The sequence below is a fragment of the Rhinatrema bivittatum genome, chromosome 3, assembly GCF_901001135.1.
Source record: "Rhinatrema bivittatum chromosome 3, aRhiBiv1.1, whole genome shotgun sequence".
Lineage (NCBI taxonomy): Eukaryota > Metazoa > Chordata > Amphibia > Gymnophiona > Rhinatrematidae > Rhinatrema > Rhinatrema bivittatum.
The window spans coordinates 117,830,160-117,845,420 of NC_042617.1; the positions used below are offsets into that span (position 1 = coordinate 117,830,160).

The 15,261-nt window shown below is 47.6% G+C and overlaps 1 protein-coding gene across 2 annotated transcripts in view; it reads left to right on the forward strand.

Annotated features, from left to right (window-relative positions):
* SPRED2 (sprouty related EVH1 domain containing 2) overlaps nt 1-15,261 on the forward strand; it is a 348,637-nt gene that overhangs the window by 253,732 nt on the left and 79,644 nt on the right. For both annotated transcript variants that reach the window (XM_029593617.1, XM_029593616.1), the window contains exon 4: nt 5,374-5,438. In XM_029593617.1, coding sequence (XP_029449477.1) covers nt 5,374-5,438 — 65 coding nt within the window. The remainder of the gene's footprint in view (nt 1-5,373; nt 5,439-15,261) is intronic.

Sequence of the window (15,261 nt, forward strand, 5' to 3'; positions counted from 1 at the left end):
GTGCCCAATGTGAGGAGGTCATGGGAGTTCCACGACAGGACCGGCCCCAGCCCAGCGGTTCCTCAGGGAGCCCACCGGACTTAGCGGGCCGCGGCGAGCAACCAGGGAACCCGAGACACCTGGTGCCCCTACGGCCAGATCCGGCTTCACTTTCCTGGGTGGAATTATTCAAGGGGATTCACGCCTTTGTCCAGATGCAGTCTGCTCCTCGAATGGGTCTTTCCGTCCCGGTGGATCCGGTACCTGGCCCCTCGAGACCTAGACGCGGCCACTCACCTCCCGACAGCCCCAATTATGGGGATTCGGATTGCTCCCAGGATAGTGAGGAGCCCCCCGAGGAGGGTGAACTTCCCTCGGAGATAGAGCCATATCGGACCATGCGGCGCTTCTTTCGGAAAGAGGATCTTTCAGGCCTGGTCTCACAATGCCTATCGGAACTGGCCATTCCGGGCCAGGAGACCCCAGGGGACCCTAAAATGAACCCCCTGTTAGAGGGCCTGCTCCATCTGGCTCCCCTTTTTTCCCCTCCTACAAGCAGCACAGCAGCTAATTGATCTGGAATGGAAGGCACCGGAGGCCTCATTCAAAGGGGGTCGGGCCTTGGCAGGCATGTACCCTCTGGATCCGGCGTCCAAGGAGCTGCTGGCGTGCCCCAGGGTAGACGCCATAGTTAACGCAATAGTGAAGCACACCACCATTCCGGTTGAGGGGGGAGCGGCCCTCAAGGATTCGCATGACCGACGCATGGACACCATTCTGAAACAAGCTTTTGAGGTAGCAGCCACGTCCCTACGAATCGCGACCTGCTGCACCGTGGTGACACGTTCCTGTTTATCACAGGCGAGAAACAACACCCAGGGAGCAGACATGGAATCAGCTCTCACCTTTCTCACTGACGCAGCCTCTGACCTTGTCCGTACAGCAGCCAAGGAAGTGTCCTCCTCAGTGGCAGCCAGGAGACAGCTTTGGCTACGCAATTGGGCAGCCGACTCGTCCTCCAAAACACGGCTCACAAGAATGCCCTTTAAGGGTTCCTTACTGTTCGGCAGCGATCTCGAGAACTGGGCTACTAAATGGGGTGCCTCTCCATTACCCCGTCTGCCAGAAGACAGGGCGAGGAGGGGCCAGCGTTCTTTTTTTCTAGACCATCTAGAGGTAGAAATTCTCAGCGCTTCAACCCTTATAGGACTCGCTATCAAGCGCCTCGTTCCCAGGCCAGGAACTAAGCACAACAAGAAGAGAACCGGCTCGGGTTCTGGCCCCGGCCGCAACCCACAATGACAATCAGCCGACTCATCCAGGGGTAGCAGCCATAGGGGGCAGGCTAACCCTCTTCTACCGCAGGTGGGTCAAGATCACTTTGGACCAGTGGGTCCTCGCCATCATCCGAGAAGGATATTACCTGGATTTCCTTCGGCTTCCGCCGAACAAGTTTGTGGAATCTCCTTGTTCACCACTCAAGGCAGCGGCACTAGAAGTGACCTTACAGAGGCTCCTGGCCCTAAAAGCCATAATCCCAGTACCTGCAGGAGAGAGAAATTCTGGGCATTATTCCATTTATTTCATAGTACCCAAGAAGGAGGGCACTTTCAGGCCCATCCTGGACCTCGTCAGTCAACCGACACCTACGGGTCCCCAGCTTTCGCAGGGAAACTCTGCGGTCTGTCAAGAATTCAGTACAGCCAGGGGAGTTTCTCACATCCCTAGATCTGTCGGAAGCCTATTTGCATATCCCAATCCATCGGGATCACCAGCGCTATTTACGCTTCAAAGTCCTGAATCAACACTTCCAGTTCCGAGCTTTACCCTTCAGGTTAGCCACCGCGCCACGGATCTTTACCGAGGTCATAGTAGTAGTGGCGGCGGCACTCAGGAAGGAAGGAATTCTCGTCCACCCCTACCTGGACGATTGGCTGATCAGGGCAAAGTCACCGGAGGAGAGCCACCGGGCAACCAACAGAGTTATAGCTCTTCTGGAAAGCCTTGGATGGGTAGTCAACATAAACAAGAGCTCCCTACAGCCGTCCCAGTCGCTGGAATACCTAGGGGTCCGATTCGACACCCAAGGAGACAAGGTCAGCCTAACCTCCAAGAGAATGGCAAAACTCCGAGTCATCTGCAGGTCCTGCTGAGTGCCAGCCGGCCCACAGCTCGGGATTACCTACAGATCCTCGGCCTCATGGCATCCACTCTGGAAGTGGTACCATGGGCGCGGGCTCATATGAGACCACTGCAACGCGCCCTTTTATCTCGATGGAGCCCACGATCACAGAACTACACCATACACCTGTCTCTACCGGCCAGAATGCGGTATCAGCTACGGTGGTGGTTGCAGCCTGGCCACGTGAGCCGGGGGTCAAGAATGTCCTCCCCAACCTGGATCCTGCTCACTACAGATGCCAGCCTGAACGGATGGGGAGCACACTGCGAGGAACTCACCGCCCAAGGGCGGTGGACCGTAGAAGAGTCAAGATGGAACATCAACCGACTAGAGGCACGGGCAGTCAGGCTAGCGTGCCTGCGAGTTGCCCACAGACTTCGCAACAGAGCGGTCAGAGTGATGTCAGACAATGCTACCATGGTGGCATACATCAATCGACAGGGCGGAACCAGAAGCCAACAAGTGTCCCTAGAAATAACGCCCCTGATGATTTGGGCAGAAGCAAATCTTCAGGACATCTCCGCCGTCCACATTGCCGGGAAGGACAACACGACGGCCGACTTCCTCAGCAGAGAAAGCCTAAACCTGGGGGAGTGGCAGCTGTCGCCCACAGCTTTCCAGATGATTGTGGATCAGTGGGGGACACCGGGCATGGACCTATTAGCAGACAGGTCCAACGCTCAAGTACCCAGATATTTCAGCCGCAGGCGGGATCCGCTATCCCAGGGGATCGATGCCCTGGTACAGGCGTGGCCTCAGGGACTCCTGCTATATGCCTTTCCTCCATGGCCCCTGCTGGGCGCCATTATACGCAAGATTCAGCGTCACAGAGGCCTAGTTCTTCTAGTGGCCCCGGACTGGCCAAGAAGACCCTGGTACGCAGATATGAGAAGACTACTGGCAGGGAATCCTCTACGCCTGCCTCCACACAGGGACCTGCTGCAGCAAGGTCCCATCCTCCACGAGGATCCAGCTCAATTCTCTTACGGGTCTGGCCATTGAGAGGGCTAGACTGAAGAAAAGGGGATACTCAGGGCCGGTTATAGATACACTCCTCCGAGCACGCAAGTTCTCCACATCGCTCACATATATCAGGGTCTGGAGAATTTTTGAAGCCTGGTGTGACTCTCACGGCACCAATTCACATGACGCTAAGATTCCTATCATTTTGGACTTCCTACAAGATGGACTTCAGAAGGGTCTGTCCCTCAGCTCCATCAAGGTTCAGGTAGCAGCGCTGTCTTGCTACGGTCCCAGGAGTGAAGGCACCACCATTGCCAAACACCCAGACGTTTCACGTTTCCTGAAAGGAGTCAAACACATTCGCCCGCCACTGAAGTGGCCAGTGCCCTTGTGGAATCACAACCTAGTATTGGATTTTTTGGCGGGATCAGCCTTCAGGCCCCTTCGAGGCCTGTTCCTCCGTTTGTTAACCTTGAAGATGGTGTTCTTGCTGGCTGTGTGTTCAGCACGCCGCATCTCAGAGCTACAAGCACTATCCTGTCGTGATCCATTTCTCAGAATCACTCCAGAGGCTATCCATCTTCGCACAGTTCCATCCTTTTTACCCAAAGTGGCCTCACGCTTTCACCTCAACCAAACCATATCCTTGCCTACCACGGAAGGTTTGCAGAAGTCGGAGGAAGGTCGAATGCTACGCCATCTCGACATCGGCAGACTGCTGTCCAGATACCTGGAAATGTCAGAAGCAGTACGAAAGACGGACCACCTGTTCGTCCTGCACAGCGGGAAGAAGCAAGGGGAAGCGGCCTCACGGCCAACCATCGCCCGCTGGATTAAAGAAGTTATCAAGGCAGCCTACATAGAGGCGGAAAAACCACCGCCTCTACAGGTCAAAGCTCATTCTACCAGAGCACAATCGCCTCTTGGGCAGAAGCTAAGCTGCTGTCGCCTGCAGAGATATGTAAAGCGGCGACGAGGTCCTCCCTCCATACCTTCTCCATATTCTACCGTCTGGACGTCCAGGCCAGGGAGGACACAGCATTTGCGAGGTCAATCCTAAACGGCCCTCGGGCAGCCTCCCGCCCAGTCCGGGAGTAGCTTTTGTATATCCCATTTGTTTTGAGTCCATCTGCTACATGCTAGGAAATGTAGAGATTACTTACCTGATAATCTCGTTTTCCTTAGTGTATGCAGATGGACTCAACATCCCGCCCGGCTGCCGGCATACATGGGGATTCACAGACTCTCACGGTAAGCCATGTTTTCTTATAATAGGCCATCCACCCTGCCGGGTGTTGACGCCTTCCGGTTGTGTTCACTGGCGGTCTCCAGCTACTATCAATCGGTCAGGGTAATCCTGTTCATTTAATTATCGGTCAGCTACAGCTTTTGCAAGGAAGATTACTGATTTGCGGCACTTCCTGTGGGGGTATATGTACCCATGCTGACGTCAGATCCGTCTCCAACTGCTAGCACGAGCACACTATACCCATTTGTTTTGAGTCCATCTGCATACACTAAGGAAAATGAGATTATCAGGTAAGTAATCTCTACATTTTCTGTGCACCCTCCGACTTAATATCATGGCGATATTAAGTCAGAGGCCCGAAACTTTCCATAAGTAAGTAAATAAATAAATAAATAAATAAATAAATTTGAAGTCAGCCCGCGGCTGTCGGGTCGAAAACCAGGCGCTCAATTTTGCCGGCATCTGGTTTCCGAGCCCGTGGCTGTCAGCGGGCTCGAGAACTGACGCCGGCAAAATTGAGCGTCAGCTGTCAAACCCGCTGACAGCCGCCGCTCCGGTCCAAAAGGAGGCGCTAGGGACGCGCTAGTGTCCCTAGTGCCTCCTTTTACCTAGTTTTACCGCCGGGCCTAATTAGCATATTGAATCGCGTGCACAGGAGAGTGGCCTGTGCGTGCACCGGGAGAGCGAGCGTTCGCCCACTCTCCCGCGGACTTTACTGAATCAGCCTGTATGTGTTTGATAAATTGTGCATAAACTAGCAGAAAGCAGACTTAGCAAATATTAAAAAGAAGCATTTGGAAGTTTTAAGATCTTCTAGAGCGTCCCTTATCCCCTCCCTGCCCTTCCTTCTCTGTGCTGCAAGAAGCGGCCTTATTTCAGTAAAGGCATATGTTAACTATTTACTGTTCCCTTTTATTTTTTACTATTTTAATCTTGTGACCCAGGGCATACTCTCAGGCCTACATGAAAATACAATACATTTTCCTTTCTTCCATTCCAGGATCTACAACTTCCTCTTCTACAATCCATAATGAGGCTGAAGTTGGTGATGATGATGTGTTTACAGTAAGTATAGTTTTATTGTTGCACTCTAAGCTAAACTGTTGCTGGGTGGATAATTAAAGCAGCAGTACTAGCTGGATTACTGACAATATCTTGCATGTTCCATTTTTCTCTTCACTCTCTTGTTCTTAATTGTCTGTATTCTTTCTACTTGATCTTTATATCTCAAATTTACACTTTTCTGAGTAAATAGTTTTCTATTTTGTGTTACAAGTATCCCTACTTTCTCTGTTTAAAAAAAAAAAAAAGATGTTCCTATGCCAGACAGATGGCTCAGCAGCTGAGGGAGATACTAGTTTGATTCCTGAGCCTGGCTTCTGCTCCCTACCTGTGGAGGGGATGAGATCAGATTTCGCTCAACAGCAACATTTAAGGGTAAGATTTAGCACACCCTAAATCTCACCCATAAGATGTCCATATAAAGGACTTGCTGGATTGGGTATGAGATGGCTTGGTTATAGAGCCAGGAGAGTGAAGGGAAAAAAAACAGAACATTCCATGGTGGCTGTGAATTTAGGGTCATGGCATTGTAACCCTAATTAAGCAGGTCCTAATTGAAGCCCACTGAGCAGGTGGAAGCTGTCAGACAAAACAGTCTTCCCTTGATCTATCCCAGTGTTTTGTGCTATATTAGTGTGTGTGTGTGTGTGTGTGTGTGTGTGTGTGTGTGTGATGATTGCATAGAGTTCTGATTAAGAACAGCCCAGCAAAGCCCCAATTTATTTAGATTCATAATGGCAGAAATGACCAATTTGAAGGAGCCATCAACTACCAGTGTCACCTGAATGAAGTAGAATAAAACAGGAATCTTAATGCTTTCCTAAATGCCCACTAAATTGTTTTAAAGTAAATTTTACTACTTTGTGTGTGTGTATGTATGTGTGTGTGTGTGTATATATATATATATATATATATAATATATATAATGTGTGTGTATAAAGTATGTTCATTGCAAACCAGTATGCTCTTAAAGTAAATTTTCAAAGTCACAATTCATTATTTCTGTGCAATTTTTATAAAATAAAATTAAAAACCAAAAAATGCTGTTTGCGTAAGTATTCAGCTCCTGTGTTGTGGAAGCTCCAAGCTTACGCAGATGAAAGATATTGCCCTAACAATTAGCTTACAGTTGGCCTCTACCTGTGAATCATTAAAAAAGGCTAGCCTTTCTGGATGAAAGACCCCCTTAATTCCAGTAATTCAGATTCACAGTCTAATTGGTCAGATTGTGAATCTGAAAGTAAGCTGTGAAAACGAAGACTGAAGAGCATTCTACGGAAGTTACAGATGAACTTATAAACAAGCATATGGTAGGAAAGGCTACAAAATAGTATCCAAGTGCTTGAATATCCCACTGAGCACTGTTGGATCAATTGTGAAGAAATGGAAGTTGTATCATACCCCCCAGGCACTGCCTAGACAAGGCCATCCCTCAAAACTGTGTCAGATCAAGGAGACTTGTGAGGGAAGCCACAGAGAGGCTGGCTAACAATCATTTTGAAGGAGCTACAGAGTCCAGTGGTTGAGAATGGAGTGGAGGTGCACCAGTGAACCATATCAATAGCTCTGCATATAACTGGCCTGCATGGGAGAGTGGCTAGAAAGAAACCATTACTGAAAAAAAACTACATCAAAACACATCTGGAGTTTGCCAGAAAGATCAGAATGATCCAGCTAAAAAAAAAAATGTGGGATAAGTTTTTGTGGTCAAATAAGACAAAAATGGAGCTTTTTGGCCATAATTCAAAACACTATCTGTGGCACAAACCTAACACTGCCCATTCCTCAGCAAACACCAACCCAACAGTAAAGTATGAAGGTGAAAGTATCATGTTGGGATGCTTTTCCTCAAAGGGGACTGGACATCTTGTTATAACTGAAGGACAGATGGATAGTGCAACATAGAGAGGAAGTACTGCAAGACAACCTGCTTTAGTATGCTAAAAAACTAAAGCGTAGGAAAAAGTTCACATTCAGCAGGACAATGATCCCAAACACAAGGGCAAAGCCACACAGGAGTGGCTGAACAACAAAAAGGTGATTGTTCAACAATGGCCAAGCCAGAATTCAGATCTCACACCAATCGAGAATCTATGGCACTGTTTGAAAATTGCAGTCCATAGGCATTGTCCAACCAACCTGAACAACCTGGAGCAAATCTGCCATGAAGAATGGGCAAAATACACTCTGTGTGCAAAGCTGGTAGAAACGTATTCCAACAGACTTAAAGCTATTATTGCTGCAAAAAGTGGTTCTAGCAAGTACTAGTATGAAGGGATGGAATACTTATGCAAGCAACATTTTTCAGTTTTTAATTTTATTTTACAAAAAATGCAGAAAAATAATGAACTATGACTTTGAAAATTTACTTTAAGAGCATTCTGATTTGTAATAAATATATTGTCTAGAACAATCTGTGTGTCATTTGAAATCCACACAAATTTGACTTTTTAAGGGGTCAAATACTTTTTGCAAGTCACTATGTGTATATAAGAACATAAGAAAATGCCATACTGGATCAGACCAAGGGTCCATCAAGCCCAGCATCCTGCTTCCAACAGTGGCCAATCCAGGCCACAAGAACCTGGCAAGTACCCAAAAACTAAGTCTATTCCATGTTACCATTGCTAATGGCAGTGGCTATTCTCTAGGTAAACTTAATAGCAGGTAATGGACTTCTCCTCCAAGAACTTATCCATGTATGTGTGTATGTAATTTTTACATTTTAACATCATATGCAATGTGGAAGTTTTCCCTTGTCAAAGGGCAGTCTCTTCAGAATAAGGTTATTAAAATATAAGATTGTGAGGCATTGTAGAAGTATCTTGCAAACTGACAACTGGGCATCTGAATGGTACTAAAATTTAATGTGGATCAGTGCAAAATGATACAAATAGGGGGGAAAAATCGTAACTATGGGTGTCGGTGCTGGATTCCATGTTAGCAATTACCACTCAGGAAACAAATCTTGGAGTCCTTAGGGAAAGCACATTGAAATCCTATGCTAAGTGTAAGACAGTATGGGCTTAGCGTCCATAGTGCATAGTGGCGAACAGGCACCACCAACTTTAAAAAGTTATCTTGTGCACCACCAATTTTGAATGCTTTCACCTCCACTCTGGCTTTCCCCTATCCGAAAGGATTGCTGCCCGACTTGCCTATTTTTTTTTCAGTGATTTATGTGTGTACGTGTAATTTATTGACCCTGGTGCCACCTCCATACCTGCATGGCTAGAGGGGCAGACATCCTTTTCCATGTATGCAGCCTGCAGCTGTTGTCACCATGAAGATTGTCACAGTTCTGAGGAGGAGGAGTTATAACGAAGAGGAGAGGTGTGCGGACATGCCCCCGTCGTGCATGCACATGTGCATATCCTTGCACGATCTGTGCCACTGCCTTTTGCCTTGCCTATAGCTGCTAGAAAGAGTCAATACCCATGCAGCACTGTAGAGCAAGAGGAGTCTGAAAGCTTCCAATTGTGATGGCCAGATCGGATATCCTTTCTTTCCTGGGGGACTGAAGGGATGTCACAACCCTGAGTCCACCAAACGCATGATCCATTCTCTAGAGATCCTCCTCTGACCAGCCCATATGCATACCTGACCCTAAGCCCCCCCCCCCCCAAGCACATGATCCATCTTCCAGACAGCTGCTTCAGACTGCCCACCTACCAGATTACATCCCTCATCCTCAAACATGTGATCCATCCCCTAGAGAATCTGCGGGGGCATGATGGATCACACATTTGAAAGGCTCAGGGAAGTGATTGGTGGAGTCTGGGAAAGTGCTGTGGGGTATGGATTACATATTTGGGGGGCTCAGGGTTTGGATGTCTGAAGAGACACTCTGGGGGATGGATCACATGCAAGAGGTCAGATATAAAAAGTTGTTTTGGAAGATCTCAAAATTCTTGTATTTTGGTCACATGGCAGCATTACATTTTCTGATGCACCATCAACTTCAGCAGTTATCCTAAGCCCCTGTGCAGAAGCAAATGGAATGCTAAGAATTATTCACAAAGGAATAGAGAGCAAAACAAAATATAATGCCTCTATTGAGCCATAGTACAAGTGCACCTTGAGAATTGTGTATATGCTTAGTTTGGGTGTTTAATGTGGAGAGCAAAGGGTAGAGAGATCAAATTGGCAGATGGGGGTGCACACTTTATTCTCCAAGGACAAGCAGGATGGTAGCCCTCATACAAGGGTGACATCACCAGATGGAGCCTCAATGTGGAAAACTTATGGCAAAGTTTCTAGAACGTTGACTAGGCACACTGAGCATGCCCTATACCATGCATCCACACAGGATCCCTCTTCAGTCTTTTCTGCGGAGCAGTAAGCTTCGCTGTGTGATTGAGTTCACTTTGGCTGTTTTTAGCCTTGTGGACAACTTGCTTTTCGTGTTTTTTCGTTTTTTCTTTCGATTCCATCGCCGGGTCCCTCTTGGTGCCTTCTTGTAGTGTCTCTAGTCAGGGTGTTCCGTGTTTCAGTAAGTTTCCTTTCTCAGTCTATTTCCCTCCCGTGGTGGTGGTGGCTTGGTGCCAGCTGGTCATCGATGCCTGCTATGATAGCTTTTGACTTTGTGGCCCTTTAGTTTTGCCACGTCTAGTTTTTGCCGGTGCCAGAGGACCATGTCTACCACTGAACTTCATGAGATATGTATCCTCTGCCTGGGGAATCGCATGACTTCAGGGTTGCTGCTTGTGTGCTCAGATAACCCCGAAGGAACGCCGGCTTTGACTCGACAAGATGGATCAGTTCTTCTTGTTGAGGAAGTCTAAGCCGCTGGAATCAACAGCATTGAGGGACCTTGGAGCTGCACACATCGATATCGGCGGAACCATCTGTTCCATCAAAGCCACAAGCAGATGGGGCACAGGAGACTGACTGTTGTCTATCTCCTCCGGGCCGAGGATGCTGGGTTCATCGTCTTCAACCTCAGCACCAGGGAAAAACCGGGCTGAGCATCGAGAGAAGCCTAAGAAGCATTGACACTTGTCCCCGTCGATGCATGGTGCCGGGCGTGGGGATGCACCGGCTTTTTCCACATTGATCCCAAAGCGACCCTTTGGCAAGGAGAGCCCATCCTCTATAAGTACTGGGGGTCCGCGGCAGTCTCTACTGGTCCTGGTGCCAGTAGCCGATCCCCTTCACGGGTCCAAAGAAGATCTGGCCACCCCTCCTTCCTCCCAGGTGGCTTTGGCATCGGCGAAGTTTGAGGAGGAGCTGGTGTGCCAAGTCCAGCTGGCGGTGGATGTAGGGCTTTGGTCCTGTGGCACCGACTGCACCAGACCCGATGCCACCTGTCTTCATACCGCTTCTGGAGAAGCTTAACGTGCTCATTGGTACATTACTGACCCAGCTGGCCCTAGTTCCTGGGACAGCATCAGTGCCGCACTTTGGGAAGGGGGGGGGGGGGGCACCATCTCATCCTTTGTCTTGGGCAGCAGATTGCCTTGAGCTGCCCCTGACTCATCATGATTTTGTAATCTTCTATCATATCACCCTCTCAGGTTTCTCCATGCTGAAAAACCTTAACCTGCCAAGACTTTCTTCATAAGTAAGCCATTCCATTGCCTTTATCATTTTTGTTGCCTTTTTCTAGCTCTGGTTGTATATTTGTTGAGATGCAATGACCAGAATGCCACACAATACCCATGGGTGTTGGGGTTTTTTTTGGGGGGTCAGGGGCATGATGCCCTCCCCTCAAAGCACCTGGGATGGGGGGGGGGTGTCAAATGAGGTGCCTGCTCTGACATCCTGCTTCTATATTGCCAAGCACAAAGCAGAGAGATAAGTAAGGGACCTACCACTGCAGAGGCCTTTCTTCTGCCAGCCCCAGGGTTTCCTAGATAACAGACTATTCATGTGGGGGCTAGGGCAAGCTGAAGGAATGGTTACAGAGTCTGTGCATCTCGCAGGCCTCATATTGCATTTGTGTTGCTGTCCCTAAGGACTGAGGCATCATTGCTCCAAGGCCATGATAAGCCAAGTGAGTAGGGAAGGAAGAGAGAGAGAGGAATTATAAATGCTGCAGGGAATGGGGTGGAAGGTGCTTCTCCCCTCGCACCTTGATCTCCTCCCAAAGCTTTCATAACCTTTTATGACAACACCCCCTGGATCTGCCTCTGTACAACAGAAATTTCACCACAAATCCAGTCCCAAATTTCAGAATGCTCATCTGAGATCACCAACTGAATGTCTCATCACCACCTTAAACTTAAAATGGCCAAGACAGAACTTCTTGTCTTTCCCCCCAAGCCTGTTTCCCCTCTTCCCTCTTTTTCTGTCTCTGTGGCTGGTTCTCTCATCCTTCCAGTTTTCTTATAAGAACATAAGAAAATGCCATACTGGGTCAGACCAAGGGTCCATCAAGCCCAGCATCCTGTTTCCAACAGTGGCCAATCCAGGCCACAAGAACCTGGAAAATTCCCAAAAACCAAGTCCATTCCATGCTACCATTGCTAATGGCAGTGGCTATTCTCTAAGTGAACTTAATAGCAGGTAATGGACTTCTCCTCCAAGAACTCATCCAATCCCTTTTTAAACACAGCTATACCAACTGCACTAACCACATCCTCTGGCAACAAATTCCAGAGTTTAATTGTGCGTTGAGTAAAAAAGAACTTTCTCCAATTAGTTTTAAATGTGCCCCGTGCTAACTTCATGGAGTGCCTGAAATCTTATGATCATCTTTGATACCTCTCTCTTTCTCTCACTTTTCTTCACACAAAACCATTGCTAAAGTATGTTGGCTCTTCCTCTGTATCATCATTAAAATCCATCCTTTCCTTTCTGAGCATGCTACCAAAATACTCAACAGCTCTTCTCCTGCTTAGACTACTGTAACTTGCGCTTTGCTGGTCTCCTGTCAAAATGACTTTTTCCATTACAATCTTTTCAAAATTCAGCTGCACAACTTATCTTTCAATGTTGGTATGATCATGTAACCCCTCAAGTCGCTACATTGGCTCCCTGTCCTCTTCTGCATATAGTTCTAGCTTCTTTTACTCGCCTATAAATGCAGTCAGTCTGCAGCTCCTCATTTATATTTTCTTTTTTCTCTCTCCAGTCATTCTCGTGAATCTTCATTCATTGAGCAATTTACTCTTATCTGTGCAACTCTCCTCTGTTGCCAACTCTTGAATCCGTGCTTTCCACCTTGCTGTGTCATATGCCTGGAATACACTTCCTGAGTTGGTGCATCATGCTCTTTCTGTAGCCATATTCAAATCCAGTTTTAAAAACTCATCTTTTTGAAACTGTTTTTAAATTTTAAGCACATCTCTACAATAAAATTCACTTCTCACAAACTCTCGTTTGTCATGTATATTTGCCCTGACTCACTGTCACTGTAAGCTTCATGAAGCAAGGACTTTCTCTTATGGGTGTCTTTACAGCACTGCATATGGCTAGTAGCTCTTTAGAAATGACAAATAGTAGTAATAGTAGTAGGAGGAAAAGGGTGCGAGAAAGTGTGCCACAGAGCAGGGAGGAGATATTACAGAACTTGAGGAGGATGGAGTAAGAAAGAGAGAGAGGAGCAGATGTTGCAGGGGTGGCAGGGAGGGGAAAGGAGGAGATACCATTGGGTGTAGGGAAATGGGAAAAGTGCCAGCAGAAATGAGGAGTGGGAAAGCAGAGTTGCTTATCTGTAACAGGTATTCTCCAAGGACAGCAGGATGTTAGTCCGCAAACAAGGGTGACATTACCAGATGAAGCCCTGATGCAGAAAACTTATGTCAAAGTTTCTAGAACTTTGAGTAGGCACACTGAGCATGCCCAGCATGCCCTTTACCATGCAGGGTCCCTATTCAGTCTTCTAACATAGAATTACGATTAAAATAAAAAATAGGAGAAACCCAACTTCACAGGGTGGCAGGCGGGTTTCATGAGGACTAACATCCTGCTGACGTCGGAGAATGCCTGTTACAGGTAAGCAAGTCTGCTTTCTCAGAGAACAAGCAGGATGGTAGTCCTCACAGTGAATCTCTAGCTACAGGATACTCCCCAACACAAAAGGGGGAACAGACACATAACCAGGTGCCAACGGGCACAACACTGGTTCTGTTGGTAATAGAGGAAGAGAGAGCCTGAACCCAAACAACGGACTCTAGGTTGGGAGAGTTGGGTTCTACGCCTCAAATAGGTTCCGAAGGACAGACTGGCCAAATCTACTACTGCGCTGGCCATCCCTATTCAGACAGTAATGTGATGTGAATGTGCAGAGAAAACTCCATGTCGTAGTCTTGGATATCTCCTCTATGGGAACTGCTTGCAAGTGGGTCATCAACAATGCCATGGCTCTGACAGAATGAACCTTGACATAACCCCCAAGATGCAGTTCTGCCTGGGTATAACAGAAGGAGATGCAATCTGCCAGTCAACAGGTTATTGTCTGTTTGGTATCAGCGATGCCCAACCTATTTTTATCAAAAGAAACAAAAAGTTAGGTGGAATGTCTATGGGCTTCTGTCCACTTCAGATAGAAGGCTAACGCTCACTTGCTGTCCAGACTGTGCAGTGCTCATTCACCTTAGTGTGAATGGTGCCTGGGAAAGAATATTGGCAGGACGATTGACTGGTTAAGACAGAAATTAGTCACCACCTTAGGTAGGAATTTAGGGTCTATACGCAAGACCACAGAGTCATGATAAAATTTAGTATAAGGTGGATAAGTCACTAAGGCCTGGAGCTCGCTGATCCTGCATGCTGAAGAGACCTTCCAGATCAGGTACTTCAGGTCACAGGTGCACAGTGGCTCAAAAGGAGCTTTCATCGGCTAAGCTAATACCACACTGAGGTCCAAGACACAGCAGGAGGCCTTAGGGGGGAGACTTCAACTGAAGCAGGCCCCATATGTAACATATAACTATAGGCTGTTCAGAGATGGGCGTACCATGTACACTATGGTGGTATGCGCCAACTGAACTCAGATGAACTGTAACAGAGTTGGTTTTAAAGCCAGCCTCCAATAGGTGTAGAAGGTAATCAAACAGTTTTTTTTTATGGGACAGGAGAATCGATCGAGGGTCTATTCACTCACACCACACAGAAAACCACTTCCACTTCATTCTGTAGGACTTTCTAGTAGATTGCTTTCTGGAAGCCACTAGGACTCAAGACACATCTTCTGAAAGATCAAGTGGCTGCAGAATCAACCTCTCAACATCCAGGCTGTGAGTGACAGGGCCTGGAGGTTGATATGCTGCAGCCTTCCTTGATCTTGCATGATGGGATTTGGGGAAGTTCACAGACTGATCGGTATCCGGATGGAAAACTCCCACAGGGTGGAAACCAGACCTGTCTCAGCCAAGGAGGGGCTATGAGGATCATAATATCTTTATCCTTGAGAAGCTTCTAGCGAGTCTTCCCCACTAAGAGACTCTGAGAATACGCATACAGAAGACCCTTGCCCCAATGATGAGCAAGGGCATCCAAGGCTGATTTGTTGTCTGACCTGTATAGGGAGCAGAACAGAGGCATCTTCCTGTTGGGGATGCAAACAGATCTACGTGTGGGTTCCCCAGAGGCGGAATATCCGAATCACTACCCTCTGATTCAGAGACAACTCATGAGGTTGGAAGGCTTGACTCAACCAGTCTGCTACCACATTCTCCATCCTGGCTAGGTACATATTAGGAGCTACCACCCAAGAAAGAGATCTAGGTGTCATAGTGGATAACACATTGAAATCATCGGTTCAGTGTGCTGCGGCAGTCAAAAAAGCAAATAGAGTGTTGGGAATTATTAGGGAATGGTGAATAAAAACAGAAAATGTCATGCCTCTATTGCTCCATGGTGAGACCGCACCTTGAATACT